The 20763-nt window shown below is 39.8% G+C and overlaps 2 protein-coding genes across 5 annotated transcripts in view; one reads left to right on the forward strand and one right to left on the reverse strand.

The window, feature by feature from the left end:
* Window positions 1-13341, reverse strand: part of NEK11 (NIMA related kinase 11) — a 91225-nt gene extending 77884 nt beyond the window's left edge. For 2 of the 4 annotated variants that reach the window (XM_082044413.1, XM_082044411.1), the window contains exons 1-2: window positions 13266-13341; window positions 9539-9794 (exon numbers count right to left, since the gene is read on the reverse strand). In XM_082044413.1, the coding sequence (XP_081900539.1) occupies window positions 9539-9708 (170 nt within the window). In that variant the 5' untranslated portion in view covers window positions 9709-9794; window positions 13266-13341. Of the gene's footprint in view, window positions 1-9538; window positions 10089-13265 lie in introns of those variants that run through there. The other 2 variants (XM_082044412.1, XM_082044414.1) reach the window with 2 other exon arrangements.
* Window positions 13342-13383: 42 nt separating this feature from the next.
* On the forward strand, window positions 13384-19703 carry ASTE1 (asteroid homolog 1). Its single transcript, XM_082044410.1, has 4 exons — window positions 13384-14770; window positions 16717-16927; window positions 17851-18046; window positions 18320-19703. Exons 1-4 carry the CDS (start codon window positions 13457-13459, stop codon window positions 18612-18614), a joined length of 2016 nt encoding a protein of 671 aa, XP_081900536.1. The 5' UTR covers window positions 13384-13456; the 3' UTR covers window positions 18615-19703.
* The last annotated feature ends 1060 nt before the right edge of the window (window positions 19704-20763 follow it).

A 20763-nucleotide genomic window follows, 5' to 3' on the forward strand; every position in this document is an offset into this window, starting at 1 on the left:
CACTCACTGCAGCAGTATTCTAATTAAAATGTACTGAATGCAACCAGAAGTCTTGCACTGCATGGAAAAAAACTATGGTATCCTTGATGCAGACTTAAAACACCTTGCCAACAAGGGTAAACTGCAACAAAATACAATAGACAGGCATATTCAAATATTGCAAAAACACACTATATCTTTGAGGCAGGTAGTCACAGTTTGATCTAAAGTAATAATGCTGTACCTCTCCATTTTCTTAGTACTGCTAGCTTGCAAATGCATAAATGCTAAACATCAGTTTCAACAAAATGAATGAGACAGAAGTGATCTCAAGGCATTTGCTTAATCACAAAATCATTAAATTCTGCCTCTGATTCTTTGAGGTGCATGGCAGTCATTTACCAACAATGCCTTAAGCACAATTCTCTGCTCCATGTTGAAAGCACTGCTTGTAAACGTTGTGAAAAAACAATTAACTTATCCATGAGCATCACTCACTCTGTGCATGTAAGATCCCAATGTAGCAGATGCTGCAGCACTGAGCTCCCAAGAGCTCAGCTCTGTGGGGGGATGAGATTTAGAGTAAACCCAAGCAATATTTTCTTTAAGGAATTCTGCCTCCCCACTCACGTACATTAAATAATTAGAAGTTAGAATACACTCCAGTCAAATCAACAAATCCCACTGAAAATGAAGAAGTAGGTTACTTAGTCACAGAAAGGTATACTAAAAGGAGAGGTGTAAAAGCAGATGTAAAAGTTGTATCAGACATGGCTACCGAGGATTTTCACAGGCATCTATGTTACACCAGCAGAATGAAAGGTCCTGAGATGTTCTGAATACTCACCCTTTGATCTCCAAGAACCCACAGAATATCGGTTTTATATTTTTTGAAAATGAGGGAACTAGGAACTTTAACTCAGGAATTGTTTGTGCGAAGGTCTACAGCATAGCTGTAGCTTTAAACTGCCGAACCTGTCACCAGTATGAGCAGGATAAAATCTCACATCTGTGCTCCGGTGTCAAGCTGTCCTGCAGCCCCCACTGGAGACTTACCCAGTACAGGGACTTTCCAAACTCCTTCCACTGAGCTCTAAATAGTTCCACTGTGAGATTGTCCATTTATTGGATTCCTGTGTGTTGTAACAATCAGTTCTGCTGTTCTACTGACTTTAGCGGAGTATCCCTCTGCAAAGATGCATGTGTGTGCATTTTCATAGCTTTGGGGTAGCTGTGTAAAAGCAAAGCTTTACTGGAGAGAGGAACGCAGAGCTGTAGTGGGTTTTGACGATAGCTCCTGCAGGTAGTACCTGCACTGTACTTTGGCACTGTCACATTGCCACTGCCAAGGGAGGTCTGCAGGTCCTTAACTCCATGTCCCAAAGGCCAGGAGTAGCCCTCCAGTGCCATGCTGAGCCACAGGAAAAACTGGGCACCGACCAGAGGCTGGAGGTAGGGATTGATGCACCTTCCCACACAGTCTCCAGTGAGAACTGCTTTGAATGACTCCAGTGCTGCCAACCTGGCCTCTGGACCAATACTGGTCTGTGCTAGAAATTATCTGAAACAGTTGTGGCCATAGCTGCAACTGCTTACCAAAATTGAAACCAAACATACCCAGTTTCACTCTGTCAAACCTCCATTGGCCGGTGTACTCTTAAATGAAGGCACAAGGGCATCAGTCCCTGTTACAGAGGTTTCAGCAAAGACTTTGACACTTAGCTCGGTCTTGTCTCCTGTAGCATTGTTCACAGAATGTCATAGAATAGTTTGGGTTGGAAGGGACCTTCAAAGGTCATCTAGTCCAACCCCCCTGCAATGAACAAGGACATTTTCAACTACATCAGGTTGCTCAGAGCCCCGTCCAGCCTGGCCTTGAATGTCTCCTGGAATGGGGCATCTACCACCTCTCTGGGCAACCCATTCCAGTGTTTCACCACCCTCAGGATGAAAGTCCTGCTCAGCCACACAAGTGGAAAGCTCCTGAAGGCAAACTTCTCAAACTGCTCTAGCTAAATCAGCAAGATCTCTCTGTCAACGTTCTTGTCTCTTATAGGAGGCCAAGAACAACTCTGCACCTTAGTACTGATGCCAGCTCAGCTGATATGTGGTAGACTGAGCCTTACACAAAGAAGAAGAGGCACACTTGACTGAACCAAGCAAAAGATAGTTCACTAAGAAAAGTTTATTTAAAAATAAGCAGTGATCAGGAAGGTCCTACAGGAACCACACCTTTGTTCAGTTTCCAAGGAGATCACAAATATCCGTTCACAAAACTAAAATGACCCAACAGATTCTAGTTTTAATTTCTAATTTTTATTATTAAATAAGGGAGAACAAAAAGGGCAAAGAGCACTACTAGATGAATATGCACACAACAACTGGCAGGGAGTAATTTGTTACTGTTTTAATCAATTCAGCATCAAACAACCATTCCCTTGGAATACCTTCAGGGAAGCAAACAGGCAGCAAACAGGGATTTGACGACACAGCAATCTGCTGATTGTCACTTGGATATCCCTAAATTACAAAACTCTTCCACCTTTAGATTTTATTTCATTTGTTATAAGAAGCCATAAATAATTGAAAGCCATGTGCTAAATTATTCAGCTAAGTCCACAGTTTCCAAGGAATCATAGCATGAGTCTGGATTAATGGTATAATGCAAGTCAGACGCAGAAGTTGAGCTGACACCCCACAATTACCCCATACAGGAGCAGTCCAGGGAGTTCGGCACTTCGCAGCGTGTGCTTTCCACCGCAGGGATATATAAATACCTTGTGAATATTTATGAACTAGAAGCCCCTATTGCCTACTGCGTACTGCAGCTGCTTGCCCATTCATGGTTATGAATTAGTGAAACTTAACTCAGAACTTCACTTGGCACAATTGATTAGGACATTCATTATCTATAAGTGATAGCACTGCCCTTCAAGACTACTGCTGAATGAAATCTCTGATACAAAAGACTTTGTCTTTAACCGTAATTACCTTTTATAATTAACTGATAAACTACTCGGGGGGACTGGGATAGAAGTGACTGCAGGAATATTACTGTTTGCTGTAAAATTGCTGGTATAATCCTGCTACTTTCTTTATACAAACCAAGGTACCTAATTATTTTGGGTAGGTCTAGGTCCATGATGTCAAGAAACAAAAGCAAAGTCTTCAAAAATTGAGACAGATTTTTGCAAAATCATATGCAAGTCAAGAATCTGGGGAAAAACAAACAAAAAAATAAACCAAACCAAACCAAAACCCTGCAGATGCCATGCATTTTGAAGGCAACTTTTAAATTAAATTAAGTCTTCTCTGAATTTACCAGTAAATTGCAAGCTCCACTGACACTTAATTTACAAAATTCATACAATGTTTCCTAGGCACAATATTGAAATGCCTTCCTTCTCTTTGTCAGAAGAGATAGTATTTTAACAGACCATTGAGATGGTAGAGTTTTATAAGACAGTACTGGCTTGATAACTACAGAGCTGCTAAGTAAGTTTCATTTGTAACTTTGCCAACAAAATTGGCATTGTATTCACGTATAGGTGTGACTTGAATTTCCTATCAAATAAGATCTAATAAGCTTCAAAGCATCTACATATTACATGTTAGCAAAGAACTGAAGGTAGATATTAAATATTAACTACACTGGAAGGTTGCAGAATTCATTGTCCCACCAGCATTTCCAATTTTTTCCAGTTGTCCAAGGTTTAGTAGCCTTGTCTACCCAGGAAAAAATTGCCTGTCTAGCAATCACTACTCAGCTTCAGGAGCTACCACCCAGTTTCAACCAAATCTGTCAGAAGAGCAGCAATTTCACAGATCTTAAGATGACCCTATTGAATTATCTAAGTAGAAAGTGCAAGAATCGTAGTGGCCTCTGGATCTCAAAAATTACACATTGTTTGAGCTGCCACATGGCCAGTGTATATGTACTGATCATCTCACCTGTGCACATGCTCAGGGACCACCATGGCTTGACTTGTCTCTCTTTCAACCACTAATTAGGGAATACAGAAGGAAAATACAAATATTGGAGGGATACAAGAAGGGAGAGAGAAGTTGGAGCTATGAATAGGGGAAGTAGAAAAAAACAGGGGACATTCCAGAAAAAGGAATGCTGTCACAACGTGTACTGAAGAAGTAGGGCACCTTGTGGTAAGTTCAGGGAACAGAAGATGCAAGTCTACAAACCAGGCTTCTTTCCTCACACACGCAGAACAGCTTGTTTTCAAACTATAGAACTGCCCCTCACGGTATTAGGCTGTAGATGAGGACTGCGCATCTACAGCATAACTAAAAGGTCTGTTACTATTTAGCAAGATTCAGATATCAAGGAATGATTTCTCAATTACTGGCCCAGTTATTTTCCACAGACTTGCTACATGAACACAGGCGAACTGTTTAACCTCTCTGTTTATTGCCCATTCACAAACTGGATAAAAATACTTCATAGCTCTGAAAAGTGCTTTCAGATCCCAGAATGGTAAAGGTGCTAAATGCATGCTAAGAGCCATTCTTAATAGACAGTATTGCATAGTGGACAGTCATGGGTCTAGAAAAGCGACTGAGTCGCACTGTTTATTCTTTGCTAGTGACATTGAATTATACAAATGTAAAGAAAAAAAAATGACATTTAGGTCCAACTTCATTATTGGTACAACTTCACAAAAGATAAAGGGGAAATGAACAAAAACTCATAAGAAGTAGTTTTTACCCAAATTAAAGCTACTGTTTTTTCTTCTTAAAGCCTCTAAAATTTGTGAAACCACTAATGGGCAACTAGGGATGTGCATCCCCATCTATCATGTCTAAATTCAAATCAAAGCCAGGAAAAGATTAAAAAACACAGCAAATATTTGCAGGAGCAATCCTATCCTTATTTGGACTCCAGTTCCATATTAGCTAAATCAGTTTGCAATTTAAATTAAAGATTTGCCAAAGCTCATTTTAGAGACCACTAGAATGGAAAGACAGTGTCAACACTAAGCAATCCAATCTCAGTTTTAGTGAATGTATAGTACCCAGCTCAAAACAAGATTTGCAAATACCTGACAGAGAAAACATCAAATAATACACAAACCAAACCATTCTGTGTAAACTGGAACTAAAAAGCTTGCTTTTGTACAAACATGTCTCTTGTGTTTAACTAACTTTAGAGTCTAAGATGATATAAATTCTGACCATAGTTTCTTCCAAAACTGGAAGAAACTGATGATATCTCTCCTATGTGGATTGCCTAGTACATGAGAAACTTCTTTCATAGCGCCAAGTCTCCCAGATTCTGGTCTTTCTCTTTATGAGAGCATTAATTTTGTTCTCTACTCTGCTGCCTCTTTTCATGTAAGTTGCAGGAACTTCTGTCTGTGAGATGTTTAACCCTCCGTCATACTCGGTAAGAATCATCCAACAGGATGATACCTTCTATACCTTCTAGAAGAGGTATAGCAGATGGCATAGCTTCCTATCTCAAATCAAGAACTTGCACCTTTCCTTTTAGGAAATTATTATCAAACTTGGAAAAGTTACTCATCACATCTGCACAAAGCAGGTATCTGAGAATAATGTAAGCACGATCCTTAAGTCTATTAGCCAGTCTGAAATACCCTCATGGCGGTACCATCTCACTCCAGAATACTAATCACTGGTTTGGCTTTCTCCCTTTCCACTGTGGATAATACACCTTGGAAAAGCATAAAACACAAGCAATACAAGCAGAGAAGCTATTGCTTAGTAAACTCAAATGTGAGCAGAACCTATGAAAGCATATTTAAGAACATACAATGACTTGCAACTATTATTTTCTAAAGGAAAACAGAGTTCATTGCCACAAGAAGATGTTGTATGACTAGGGATTTTCCTGGCTCAGACATTCAGGTGTTTAGCTATGCCTCTAACTGACAGCTGTTTATAGCAGCACGTAATTTTCCAGTTGAGACAGGGTGGAGTGCAAAATTAAAATGAAAAAAGCTTTCAGAGTCATCTAATAAAAAAGAAGGCAAAATTACAGAAGTCACAAAGGACTGTGAACATATATGATTGCCAGAAAATATAATTTACAAAAAATAAAAATTAGGAAGTTAAAGCAACAGATAAGGAATGTGTCATATAACACTTAAGAGGGACTTACAGTCAGAAACCTACATATGCTACTACACTAGTACTACTTCATAACCTTATTATTTACAGAGTATGAAACTCAGCCATATGACAGTGGATGTCTCTGATCTAGTGTGCTTTCAGAAAGTCAGTCATCCTGATTCCATCCATACACAGAACTGGAGGTCAGCATGAAGCTGGCATGTACTTCTAAGAGAGGGAGGCACTGCTGGCCTGAGCAGCTCTGTGTGGAGAGTTTTAAGAGGAAATAAATCTCTTAAGTTGAGGCATACCCCAAATACTCAACTCCGCCTCCCAGCTGAAGCAACTCTGTGCATAACACTTGGCTGTCAACAGCGAAGATCCTTGAAGGGTAATGAAGTATGCCCAAAAACTATTTCTAAAAGAATGCAAAAGCTTTGCTGAGCATACATGAAATTACATAACTATTGCTAGTCTCTGCATTAACTCATTCTGTGGACATTACACTAATGGAAAACGGAAAAAGAAATCCCCGGATGGCTTCTGTACCAATATCCAAGATGTCACCCTTCTTGGGAATTCGTATTCTTACGATTTATTCCTATGCTCTTTCACAGTGCTTTAGACTATACCAACACTCAGGAAACCATCAGTGGCTGAGTTCATGCTGTATATAACGTTTGTCTCAGCATGTTCTAGATCACATATGAAACAATAAAAACAGACTTCTAATTCTGCTGAGGTCATTTGCAACCTAAATATCTCAATTCCTTTTTTTTTTTCTGCCAAAGTGCTTTCAGAGCTGTATTAAAAGTATTCTTTTTGAAGATTAAGAAAAATAACCACCTAATTGTTCATTCAAAAGCAAATATTTACTTCCCAATGGGACGTATGACAAAAACAGTAACCAGTACAGTTCCATAAGAGATTATTTTCTGATTTGAAAGTAGTGTTGAGAATGTGACTTCTGGTATATTTTACCACCTAAAGAAAAAAGTATTTTTAAATAAAATAATGTATCTACACTCTTTCTCATTATGCTACCTGAGCTTTCATGTTCATCCAGACCAGTATTTTTGTAAGATATTAACATATAAATGATAGAAAGCTGGGGAATCTCCTCTTCAATCTGCATTTGAGGCTCAGAAGGAATGAAGAATAACTATGATACGCAAGTACCACCTAGTGCTGAAAGGATGAACTACTGTATTACACCAGCATTTTGGCTTGTTAAATATTGTTGTAGTCACAAAAAGAGACTGATAAAACAAACAACAACCACAACAACAAAAAAGCCATTTGATATTCAGCCTCTATCCTGAGGATGGCAGAAGCCACACTCAGCACTCTGAATTAAAGTTCTCAAAGAAAAATTCTTAAGGAAAAAAATAGATATACCAACCACTTAAATGCAAAGCACATATTATTTGGTTTTGAGTTTTGGCAGCTTGTGCTATAGCAGCAAATGTGTGAAGAGTCATATTTCACCATAGTGTTAATATTCTGAGTTCAGTAATAGCTGAATTCTGAAGAGTTGTATAAGCACAGGGAGCTCCTGTCGCCCTATTTGCATGATAATTTTTTCCAACAGAAAATGAAAAATAGTTTCTCTTGTTTTTGATGAAAGTTTTCATTAAAGAACACATTTGCAGAAAACCATAGACAAGTCTGAGAGAAATCCGAGAGTCTTATAAGCCAGCTAGAAAAAACTAAGGGCTTAGTAGCCTCTAACCCTAATCCAAGGATCTGAGAAGCTGTAAATTTATGTAGAAGGAAAACAAGCAAAAGAATTATGTCTTGGCTGCACATTTATTAAAGCAATATTGCCAAGAATGCATTGTCATAAAGAGCAAAAGTGAGGCACAAGTGAACCAGAAAAAGCTCTTTTATCATATAAGTGCTCATTAATGTGTCCATCAATAAGGACCAATAGACCCCCATATTTAAAGGCAAAATGTATTTCTGGCTGAAGAACACATTGACCAGATGGTTCAGACTTTAAACAAAAAGCCTCACAATCAGATAAAACCAAAAATATACACATTTAAATTTCACTTGATGTAAAAATCAAACCAACAGACAAACATAATTCTACACAACAGGAAGTCCAGCCAGTGATGCATTACCCAGGTTCCCAACTTCAAACTAACACACAGCAATGTCAACACTCTGAAAATGTTCTTCTGCCTTTGCAGCTTCAGAATCCTGAAGGGTTTATCAACCAAGTTGATGAGACCTGTCCAAATTCAACAGTTAAAAAAAAATAAGATAAAAAAAGTCAAGATTTGCTGGCAACTTACAAGGCGGTGTCAGATATGCAGCAAACGGAAAGGTGTTTACTGCAATTTCTGTATCTATTCCTTCTCAGGTTTCATTTAAAAAATTCAATTAGAAAAAATAGGACATCAATAAAGTACAGTTTCTTTTGAGACTCCTCCAACAATCTGAGTCCTTACAATGACACAGAATTGATTCCTGAAAGCACTCAACTAAGTGTTATCAAAAAACCTACTTACAGTAAATAAATAAGAAATCATCAGAAATTAGGAGGAAAGTCCATTAAGATATATTCAATACATTCAGAAGTTCTAACATTTTCATGCTCCCTTTAAATGTTCCATGCTTTAATGGGCATGTGTAACTGAATGAAGCATTATAGAGCTAGACACTGCAGTAGCTGGACCTGATTCAACTAAGGATTCTCTGTTTCCACATTTTTTAAAAATAAAAACATAGTGTTCATGAAGATGGATAAGCATGGCATGGAAAGTAAGCATGGCGTGCTACTTAGTAAGTAGAAAGAACTTCAAGAATTGAGTTTATCTATAAAATACAAAGACCTCAAAAATAAACTATACAAATATACACACATATATATTGACATAATTATGCAATGAAAGCTTAGAAATTATAAAGCTTTAAGCCTTTAACAAACAATTTTGTTACAAACAAGAGGAGCAAATTTGTGAAACCTGGCATACACCTTAGCCCTGCCTCTTGTCAGGACAATGATAAAATTGACCTCGGTTCTGAGTAAATACAAGGGTCTTTTCCACAGCACATATATTAGCAACTTGTCCAAAGTATGGCACTGGGGAATAGGTAAGTTATATATATCTTTACTGTTTTTATTATTTGTTAGAAAGCTTGAGAGGTATACATCACTATGGAGATGAGGGTCTGAGATTTTCTATCTACCTCCACTCTGTCTTGCACAAGTAAATTAAAAGGACTTAGATAAAAGTATAGTAAGATAGGCATGTTGGATAAATTATTTTGAACAAACCCAGATTCAGGTGAAATGCTGAGTCAGTGTAAAGTCTGCTCCTCTCTCATGTCCTCAATCAGTTAAACAGTTAAGGTTGCAACATAACACCAAACTGCGAGATAAGACACACAGTACAAAGAAAACATCTACAATGCAAGAAATATGTTCCAAACATTTTTATTTCAAGTATGTGAAGTGTTTACTTACAATTCTTCTCCATGTTTTGCTTTTCTGTCAGAAACCAGATAAACACTTCCAAAGCTTCCATTGCCAAGTTTCCTCTGAATAGCGTATCTTCTTGCAATCATAGCATCTGAGCAAGTAGAATTATATCTGGCAACAGTGGCATGCTTAGCAGTTTCTTGAAATCTCAGCATTTCTCTGTGTAACAGGAACTACACAAATTTCTCTAGAATGTAGCTTTCTAATCCTTTTTCTCTTCTGCGGATATTCACAGGAAAAACTTGAAATAGAAAAAATATTATTTGTCAATGTATTATTCTTATTAAAATCTTCATTTAATTCTCTGGCAGTGCTTATATTGCTCAGCTTGCAGCAAAACACAAATTAAGTGGATTCATTAGTTGCTACATGTGGGCAGCAGACTTGATAAAGAAACTCCAGAAAATGTAGATGTGATATAGTCAGCCTTCCTCTAAAACAACCTTAGATGAATTCACTGAACTGATAACATGAGGGAAATGAAATTCCACGCATTAATTTCTTTAAATGTTCAAGTGCTATACCTGTGTTTCACCTGACAGTTCCCCTAGATAAGGCACTCTTCCTTATCACCTGTCTTTTTACCACCACGGTACCTGACACTAAAAATACCTGCATGTCAGGATACAGGTGTCATGAGTTTTGTATATACTGAAGCATAATCTCCACACATAATTTGAGTTCACTCCCACCAGTAACTACAAAGCTGTTTTCTCTGCTCTTTCATTTGCCCCCCAGATTTCACCATCTGTTTCAGTGCTGACCTCACAGCTTCTGTATGATTCACTACTGATCTCTTCTGCAAATTAAGAGCTTTGTGGCTACCCACAAGTCTAAAAGACTTTCAATAAAAACCAATTCTCCCAAAATTTCTTCATTTCTCCTTCACTGTAATAATTCTTTCTTGACCCACCTTTCTAACAATTTAACTCTGACTTGAAATTCTTGTCTAATTGAGGTGCTAATTCTGCAAACATAGAGAATGTAAAGGCAAACTATGGTTTTCTATAACTGAACATGAATTTAGAATAGCTTTGTTTACTCAGGCTTCCTCATACTAAATGATAAAGGGTAGGTGCTTCACTGCACATAACAAAACAATATAGCCTTCATTACCTTGCCTTTATATAATGCTACCTGCACCATTTGTGCTTGAGGATCCTTTGGAACAAATAAAAACATTGCAAGATCCTACAATCAGTGCAACTGATACTATCGTCTATCAGCACTGCCTGCTGCAGTGCAGCATGCCTACACTGCATTGGTTCACCACGCATTTTAATGTCAATGTGAGCACATCAAAATGCTTTTTTTTTTTGTCGTTTGTTTTGGAAAAGACAAATTGCTTAATTTTCGAAGCTGTATAACTGCTGGTTCCAAGTCACTGTCTTCACTTCCTAATAAATGCAGAGTTTAAATAAAGATTACAAATTTGTATCTTACGACAACTGTGTGTGTGTGTGTGTGTGTGCACATGCGTGCACCGTGTTTTAACACTCATCTGCTGAGCTGCTCTCATATTGTACCAAAGAGCCTGACATTGAAGTGTCACTATATTATGAAACACAGCCAAATTTTAATTACTACAAGCTATCTTAATGATACAAATCCTGTATGTTTTTTAAATAAAAGCACTCCTGATTCTGTCTGAAGAAGCATAAATGGATCATGTTGAGGTATGGGGGAGAGGAGGTGAAGAAAAGGAACTTCATAAAATATGACATTGCCATTACATATTTTTAATTTACTGTTCTATTCTCCTAGGAAGTTGCTGTTTTATGGATGCCTTCATAAATTCCAAATAGAATAGCTTTGAAATACATGACCTTTAGAAATAGCTACACTACAAGAACTGCTGAGCTATCTGTTCCTTTTTTCTGGAGAAGAATCACTCAACACTGCTCACCTTCACATTTTCATATTTATTTGGGCCCTAGGAAAACACACCACAATATCACACTTCAGATCAAGTAGCCTAATTGTTGTGCTTTATTTCCAGTCCTGCCTCCTACCTGCTACTCTCTACACTTTTATTTCCTTCTATATATAACAATGATAAGAACTATGATATAACTTTGTGAAATGCTCTGATATCTACTGCTGAATAGTGTTATAAGGTAGGGGCCAGTGATTGCCATTCTTGTGCCCCAGGCACAATTTAATGGCACAGAAACGATGGATTGCTGAGCCACTGTATTTGAAAGAAATACCCTGGAAGAGTTAATAGACTGACTGAACCACAAGACTGACTGATTCTTCAAGAAGTATATGAACTGGCAACCTCTCTTACCTCACTCAAACCTTTAGCCCAACATTCCTTGTATTTTTTACCATTGTCCATCTTTTCACACTGAGCAGGTATTTCCTGAACAACAGAACATCAATTGCTTCATTAAAGCTCAGAACAACTAGAGGTATCTCAAAGAAATCAACTCTCCAGCCTAATTTTCCTCAAAAATCACGGTATACTCTATCCGGTAATATTCTGGTAAACAGTCTATGTTCTTAATTTTCTCCGCCCGTTCCACGCCCCATTCCAGAGCCTGACAGGCTATTAATGCCAAACTAATGCAATTACATTGTCTGGATCACTTCTATTTTTCCTTCTTCCTTGGCTAGAATCTAAATCTCCTCCCTCTTTTTTGTTGTAAGCGAAAGCAAAGTTATTGTTTAGGGTTTCATAGTTGCACCTAAGTGTGCTAAATACACAGCACTTCCACTTCTTCCCCTGGCCTTCTTTTGCTTAGGTAAGAAAGATACTGATTTTAATTTCCTTTATGTAGCCTTCAGGTTTCTTCAGCAATGGCTAACATATTCTGACATTTTCTGCCTCCAGGATAAACCCATCTTTGCCAATCAAGGCCATTTTCCCATTTTCCTATTCTATCAGGTTTTCTTTGTATTCCTTAAGAACCCCTGTGCTACATCAATGTTTGCTGCCCCCTACTCCTTCCAGAATTTTTATATTTAAACTGCAAATATTCTCAGTATTTACTACTTTGACATTTTTCCTGCCAATTACTTTACTGGCATGCTCCTTTAAACTTTATTTTTGGGCGGGGGGAAATGTATTCCTGGGAACAGTAGTTTCACTGTTATTTTCTGCAGCATCTTTATAAACTTAGCCAAGTCTAAATTAACATCATCTCAGTTGGATCAGTTTTTTGCTGCTCCCAGAGAACGCGTAAGATTTTATGAGTAGTGTCGGTAGCAAAGGATCCTGCAGGTGGCAGTAAAACAAGGTCAAATGTACTCAGCTATCAAAGAGGCTAATTAATATCAACCTGACACACATTCAGGAAGCAGAGATCCTCTAGGATAACCCCAGAGATGCTATTACGTCGTTAATAGACCACGTAAGATGCAAAATTCCCCCTCCAAGTGCCTGGAGGCACCCATAGGTGTGCAGTGTCCCTGCCTCATCCTCCAGCTACCCTCACACAGACAGGCGAGGGCAGCCTGGCACCATCCGGGCCCCTTTCCTCACCCCTCCGGGCACGGCGGTGCTCCCGGGGCCCCTCTGCCCGGCACACTTAGCGGTACGCGATCTCCCACAGACTTCACCCCTCCAGCGCCCGGCCCCACAGCGCCGCCAGGGTGAGAGGAGCGCCGGGGACCACCGTCGCACAGGATCCCCCGGCTCCCCTTGGGACAGCCTAACGCAGGGCGCTGCCAGCCCGGGGCGAAAGAGGAAGCGGCCACAACCTCCTACCTCGCCCGGCCTCGGGACCCGAGCCGAGCCGCGCGGAGAAGCCGCCGGCCCCGAGCGCTCCGCCAGGCCCGTGTTTGCGGCCCCGTCGCTAGGAGACAGAGAGCCAGTGGGCGGGAAGAGGAAGAGAAGAGTCCTTGATTGGAGAGCTCCACCTGTCGCTCTAGTGTCACTTCCGGCGGCCTGGTGCCGCCATGGGCGTCCAGGGGCTGACGGGCTTCGTGGAGGAGCGCGGGACGTTCTTCACCGAGCTGCGGGTGCGGGACACCAAGCTGGTCATCGACGGGAGCAGCCTCTACCACCGCCTCTGCTTCGCCTCCGCCGCCGACTTCCGCCGCGGCGGCGACTACGACCTCTTCGCGGCGGCCGTGCGCGACTTCTTCGGTAGCCTGCGGGCCTGCCGCGTCGCCCCCTTCGTGGTGCTGGACGGCGGGCGCGGCGCCGAGGACAGGAAGCTGCCCACGCTGCGGAGCCGCGCCGCCGAGCGGCTGCGGGCGGCCCACGGGCTCTCCCGCGGCGAGGGCGGCTGCCTGGTGCCGCTGCTGGCCCGAGAGGCCTTCGTGCAGGCGCTGCGCCGGCTGGGCGTGCCCTTCGTGCAGTGCTTCGCCGAGGCCGACCGGGAGATCGCCGGCCTGGCCAACCGCTGGGGCTGCCCCGTCCTCTCCCTCGACAGCGACTTCTGCGTCTTCGACCTGGCGGGCGGCTACTGCCCGCTGAGCCACTTCCAGTGGCAGAGCGTGTGCGCGGGGGACGGGCCGCAGGGCTGCTACGTGCCCGCCCGCTGCTTCTCCGCGGCCAAGTTCTGCCGGCACTTCGGTCACCTGGACGGGAGGCTGCTCCCGCTCTTCGCCGTCATGAACGGCAACGACTACCTGGACCTGGCCGCCCTCGAGGCGTTCTTCAGCAAGGCGCCCCTGCCGCGGGGCTGCGCGGCGGGCAAGGGCGGCAGGCACGGCCGCCTCCGGGGGCTGCTGGGCTGGCTGGCGCAGTTCGCCGAGCCGGCAGAGGCTGTGGACAGCGTGCTGAAGTACCTTAGGAAACACCAGAGGGAAGAAATAAGGGCGCTTCTGTGCACCGCCATGGAGGACTATGCTCCCTCTGACGTGAATCTGGAAGACTTTTTTCAGAGTGGGGAGTATGAATGCGAGGCTGCCAGGAAAGCAGACCTACCACAGTGGGTACGCGATGCTTTGGCGAAAGGTAAGCTGGCCCCCTTCATCAGCGATGCCCTGATACTAAGAAGTACCTTCCTCCATGTTCAGGTGGAGAATATGCAGAGACCTAGTGCACATAGCACAGCTTTGCCCATTCGACAAGTTATCTATGGACTGCTACTGAAAGGGTCGCCCAGTAATGAAGCTGCTTCTCCAAGTAAGCAGACCAACGAGCTGCCAGTTGTATGTGAATTTGACAGACTCCAAAAGACACTTAAAAAAGCATTTGTTCAAGCAGCAAGCCTACCCACAGACTTTTGTGATGATCATTTTCTTTTGGACAAGTTAATGGAGGTAAATGGTTGTCACAACAGATCAGTGTTTAACGAGTGACACAAAATAGCTGGGCCTCACGTTTGCCAACTAGTCGCTAAATGTGATACCTGAACTAAGCCACTTCTGTAAATAACTGTTTAATGCAGAGCTACCTACAGGGCTCAGAGCTTGGCCTGTGATACAGGAGAAGCTACAGACATTGCTTTATCTTTGGCCCCGCCCCCCCAAGTGTACCAAGACCAATGATATGAAGAGTTGGTTGTGTGTTTATATAGTATTGCCTAATTTTTCCATTCTAAGCCTTCTTTCATCCTATTACACTAATGCTTTTATAATTCTAGGAAAGAACTCTGTTTCATGAAATTTAGAAAAGTGTAATTTGAAACTGCTATACTTAATTTAGTATTGGTCAAGCTATGGATGTTTCAGAGCACTGTTCTGAAACAAAATCTGCCCCATGTTTTTTTTTACTAAAAATCACCATTATTTTATGTGTGAATCTTGCAGCTGCCCAGCAATTCTACCTGCCGCAAGTATGTGTCCTGCTAGCGTGGACCCCTGCTGCTTGCCAGACAGAACAGCATCTAAAATGCAGCTTGTAATCAAAGGAAAGTTGTACTAGGTTAGTTCCAGTCACCATTAGCAATCCTTTAAATTCTAATGATTAAAACTGTAACCGTTGCTGTGAATGGAAAGTAATCTCCCATTCTCAAAGTTGCATAACTGAGGTTTTGTATGTAGTAATTTCTGAAACATCTGAAAATACAATTCTTGTCTTTTAATACCGCATATTTAAGCCACATGCTCTCTCCATTCTTGCTTTCGGATCAACTGTTAACACATCGGTACATGGGGGCTGTGCTCTGTGTTTTTATCACTTGCTGGTGGCTATTTCATGTAAGAACCAAGCCTGTCACTACTATAACCATTAAATGCTACAGATAGCTATGGATCCAAAGGCCTACATACAGGTTATTTTACACAGGTTTAATGTTACAGGCCTTTGAAATGAGCAATATGTAAACACTTAAGAGTCTGAAAAATGATGCTTTGAGATTTTAAGAAGCATTAATGACACCTTAATTTGCCCTTGGTATATATATGGTTTGTTTAATCAATTTGCATTTCTGTTATTGTAACAACTCTCTTTACTAAACCTATGGGAGTTACCAATTCAACACAGAAGGTTAGAAGAAGAAAGGTTATTCTGCATTTAAAGTGCTCTAGGCAAAACTGATTTCAGTTTGTCTTCTACTGTGGACATGTCTGCCTAAGAATAGGCAAAACCATTGTAATAGAGGTTCACAAAGCACTCTGATTACAACTGAACAGCCTGCTATGATTCTGCTGCATGCATGAAGTTACAGACAGAGTTTATAACACCACTTTTTATAAGTTAAATAGCACAAAGATGGAACATGTGCTAGGAATTAATACATCGCAGGTGAAAAATGCAAGCTTCATGCTTAAGTTTTCATTGTGATTACAGGTGTTTTCAACATATCAAGAACAGACATCACCATTACATCTCACAAAGCAAGGGTAACTTCTAAGAGGCACAAAGTGACTTTTTATATATGTATTTATATATTTACCATAGCAAAGTTAATTTTAATGCATTATGGTTACAAGATCTATCAAGTGAGTCAGCTTTAAATAGAAGTTTAAATTAAGTCACCTGATTTGAAGAAGATTCTGAAACCTCTTATAATCCAACCTCTGGCAATTGTAAAAAATGACTTTTATCCTTCTACCTAGCATTTAATAGTGGTTTTTAAAGCGTAAGTAGTATATTTAAAATATTTCCTGTTCAAAATATCTGTGAAACTTAAATAATTTTTAATCAAAAACATGAAGGTACTAGCTAGTTTAAACACAAGCTTATTTGCCTTTTGGAAATTGCTCACAGCAAGTAAAGTATCTTACTGTTATTTTTCTACTCTGATTTTTAAATTTATTTTCAGGTTCCCACGTCACATCGTCAGATGCTTTTGCTGGAGACTCTTGGAGTGAAAATGAGTTTCCTAGAATCCATCCCCAGTCACTTACAACTCCCTGTTGCTGTAACATGTTACTGGATACGTTGTTCAGAACCGAAAGTTAAGTTGCATCAATTAAAGGCTTTACTTCTAATGGTAGTATCTGGAGAACTGCACAGGATAACAAATGAACCAGGTATGTCTCCAAATAATACAATTTTAGATGTTCAGCTACTAGGAAAATCTATACCATAATTCACTTTTCCTCATTTATGCCAAGTTGTCCAAATTCAAATGAATTAGTAGTGATTTACTCTGTATCCCGAGGTGTCACATTCTTTGCATTGATAGAGAGCAGAGACACAGTGCCAGCCATCAATTTAACATTTTATATAGGCAAAGCAGTACTTTGCCATCTTCTAAAACATTAATTTGAATTTCTAAATGCTTTCTTTTGGACTAAAACATTAGTTTAGATACAATAGTTACCATAAAATAAGCTTAGCATACTTATGCATCAAGAGAATAACAACTATGGATGTATTCTAATTTTTTTTTTTTTTCTCATGAGTTTTTCTAAAATCCTGTGTACTTAAAGGGTGCCTGTGCAACCCAGCATTTTTTATCTGCCTGTGCCTTGCGAGAATCTGAAAGTACTAAATTATCACAGAAATTGTTTTAGTAATATTTATACCTATTAGAGTTATGATGGCATTTCTTGTAGGAGTCCTTCATTTGATGTCAATGATTACGCATGCCAGGGCTATATAGCTTCTTTAGTTCTGGTTTATAGACACTGAACTGACATGGTTGCCACCCGCTTCCCAAATGGATGGGAGTGCGACGGAAATCTTGTCTGGAATTGATCCACTTGCAGACAGTGTGGCAAATTACCTAAGAAATAGAATTCTTGATTTCACAGTTTCAGATGCTCATGGATATTCATACTTTACTTTTTACTCACTTTTATGGCTTAAAGTTCAGTTTGAGACATTTGAAAACGTTACTAATTCTTCCCAAAATAGAAATAGAGGTTTGAAAACCTATGCATTGCAGACAGCTTTCCTGCTGTTCACAGCAGAACACTTATTTGCATGTTGCTTTTTATTTATAACCTAGATCCAACAGTTTTATGTGCTGAAGATGACAAAGTTGCATATAATGAATTTTTAAAATGGAAGGAAAAGAACTTGCAAAATCAAGGCTTTGATTTAGATGCTGCACACAGTTTTTGCCAGTGGCAGTGCTGCCTTCAGATGGGATTGTACCTCAACCAGCTACTTGGCACTCCCCTCTCTGAGCCAGACATAAGTCGGTAAGGATGTTTCAGAGATCTGCTTTCCACACAAGCCCCTCATGTAATGTGTTCATATGTTGTTTTATTCTCTGTATCAGACACCCTTTGCCATTTTTACTACATTCCAGCTCCCTTCTTAAAAGATAATAATATGGGAAAAACAGAGTAGACTAGGTGTCTTTGGATTGTGTATGTAATTAAGATCGTGTTTTTTTCCACGAAGCAGCATGTTTCTATACCTGTCCTGCTGAGGTACAATTCTAAATGAGGATTCTCTCCTTCCTTGAGCAGGCTTTACAGTGGGACCCTTGTGCACAGACTGTATCAAGAGCTTAAATCAACACCTTCAGTGGAAAACCTGTTTTGTTTATCTCCAAAAATGTCTCAGCTTTATCAGGTTTTGTTAAATATGGTGGAGTCAACTGTATCTCCAGACTTCTTTCAGAAGATGACCAAGACCAAGTCTGAGTCCTGCAAAAAGAAGAAAGCATCTAATAAGAAAAAAAAGGCCAGCAGGTGTGCTGTACCAGAAACTCAGCATTTATGCAATGTTAATAGGTTTGCATCACTTGGAGTGGATGACTGAAAAGGTTATTCCCAAAATAAATGCCACACAGATGGAAGAAATTAAATTCAAATATGTGACCGTATTGAAATTTGCTCAGCAGTTTTCACACTAGTTCCTGATTCAATCTTTACCAACAATTCTTGCTTCAGAGATTTTTTTATTTTTTTGTAACTAACACTCTTATAAAAGAAGTGCTATATAAAAGTTGTGGTGTTTTGTTTTCCTTTTAAGTTATCAGTCTAATTAAAAATGAGAGGAAAATCATTCAGGACTACTTTAGAGAAATTCCTTTCCTAAGCATTTATGGTTGGCTGTCCCTCCATTTTCCTGAACACTTCCAACTTCAAAAAAATCTGAGTAAGTTTGTGTTTGAGGAACACAGTGGTTACAGTCTTACAGGTCAGATTAAAATGAAAATTGCCAAGTTTAAAAATATTGTAGAATTGGTCTTCACAGGTAGAGCATTTGTACTTTTGGAGAGAGATACTTAGCTGTCATTGAGCAAAGCTATTGTAGGCACTGAATGATACTCAGAAACTTCAGCTTCTGTTTCCCCTGCCTTTGGTATGTCAGCAAGAGTTCAATGCTTCTGTGCATACACAAAGCTATCACATGGTAGCAAGTGACAGTAGGCTTGCTAATTCAGAGTAATTGTGTAGGATTATCTGCCATTACCAAAATTGCGTCCTTTGAGTCAACCACCTTTCTCAACAGGTCTGTTAATTTTGGTATGGCCTTTAAACATGACCTGATGTACACCAAGTTACTTGACAAACATGGTAATACTAAAAACCAATTTATACTTAAAAAAAAAGTCCTACATGATCAGTATTTCTCAGTGCTTTGTATTAGCTAACTTTTTAGTCAATTTACATAAATGCTTTTCTTATGAAACTGTTTGGTCTCCAGTTGCCTTCCCCATGCAAAATCTAATTATTACATTTGGGTTTTTTCTCCTCACGAATCCATAGACTTCTTCTTACATTCAGGAAAATAATTATTTCCACCTTTAATCGTTAAAGTTTTACCCATTACTTACCAGAATTCAAGCTTGATTCCTGCATTGTGTGCTCAGTCCTGGTTGTATCTCAGGTCTGACAATTATTGACATGGAACTAACTCAGTAGATCTTGTAATCTACAGGAAGGGTCTCTGATATCATACAGCTGAGTCCTGATACTGCCATAATATATTCGATGAGAATAGATTTATAACATCTATTACATTCATGAGAAAGCTACTTTTGAAGTAGTTTTCATCTTCCAGTATGAAAACTGCAACTTATTAAACTACCAGCAGATGGCACCTATGCCCAAACATGGAGCAAGTTACTAGAACTTAACAACCCCATTTCTGAATAGACTTCTATTTGCAGCAGTATTCAAAATCACGTTTCCATCAGATAAATTTAAGTTGAAAGGGGTTAAAGTTCTTGATTTTAGTAACCAAAACTTACATCCTTAATCATCCAAATCATTCTCTGATCCATGATGATCCCACGTGATATATTTCACCAAGCTTATAGTTCCTTATGGTTTTTAATCATAAATAGTCACATTTAAAAAGTCTTAGGTATATAAACACAGGCATGATTCCACTTTGTTAGTGCTGTGAGAAGAGAGATCTTAAGTTACTTTGAATTTAATCTCCCACGGGGAAAATGCTGGAGGACTTAAATTCTTGAGACTTGCTGAGCAGCAGTATATTGAATTAGTCAGAAAGTTTATCCACTTTTGGATTAAAAAGGCAGCTATGATCACATGGTATTTTGAGAATACATTTGAGAGTGCAAGCTTGATGATCAAGGATTACTCTACTGGAACTGTGTTCTCAATGCAGAATTCAGCTGTTCTTTGTTGCTGATAAAATGAAATACACCTCATTGCAAATACCAATCCTATTTATGGAAGAAAATAATTACTGATCCTAGCGTTACTATTCAGAATTTAAATCAAATGTTCCCATTTTTATTTTTGAGTCATTATAGGTTTTCAATCTTCTTTGGGGAAAAGTAAACAAAAAAAGGGGGGGGGGGGAGGGGCTCTTACTAAAACTAAAATGTTCTCTATGCTTTAGTAAGAGCAATAAATTCCTTGGTTGCTATCTATTTTCACCCCACATAAATGCCTCAACTTTTGTGGAAAAAAATCACACTATTGATTCAATA

Source organism: Streptopelia decaocto (assembly GCF_964273445.1).
Source record: "Streptopelia decaocto genome assembly, chromosome: 2".
Lineage (NCBI taxonomy): Eukaryota > Metazoa > Chordata > Aves > Columbiformes > Columbidae > Streptopelia > Streptopelia decaocto.

Coding starts and splice junctions, on each gene's coding strand:
- ASTE1 (XM_082044410.1), top strand. CDS start 13,457: ATGGGCGTCCAGGGGCTGACGGGCTTCGTGGAGGAGCGCGGGACGTTC. Junction 16,928..17,850: donor CAGGATAACAAATGAACCAG/GTATGTCTCCAA, acceptor TTTATAACCTAG/ATCCAACAGTTTTATGTGCT. Junction 18,047..18,319: donor TCTGAGCCAGACATAAGTCG/GTAAGGATGTTT, acceptor TTCCTTGAGCAG/GCTTTACAGTGGGACCCTTG.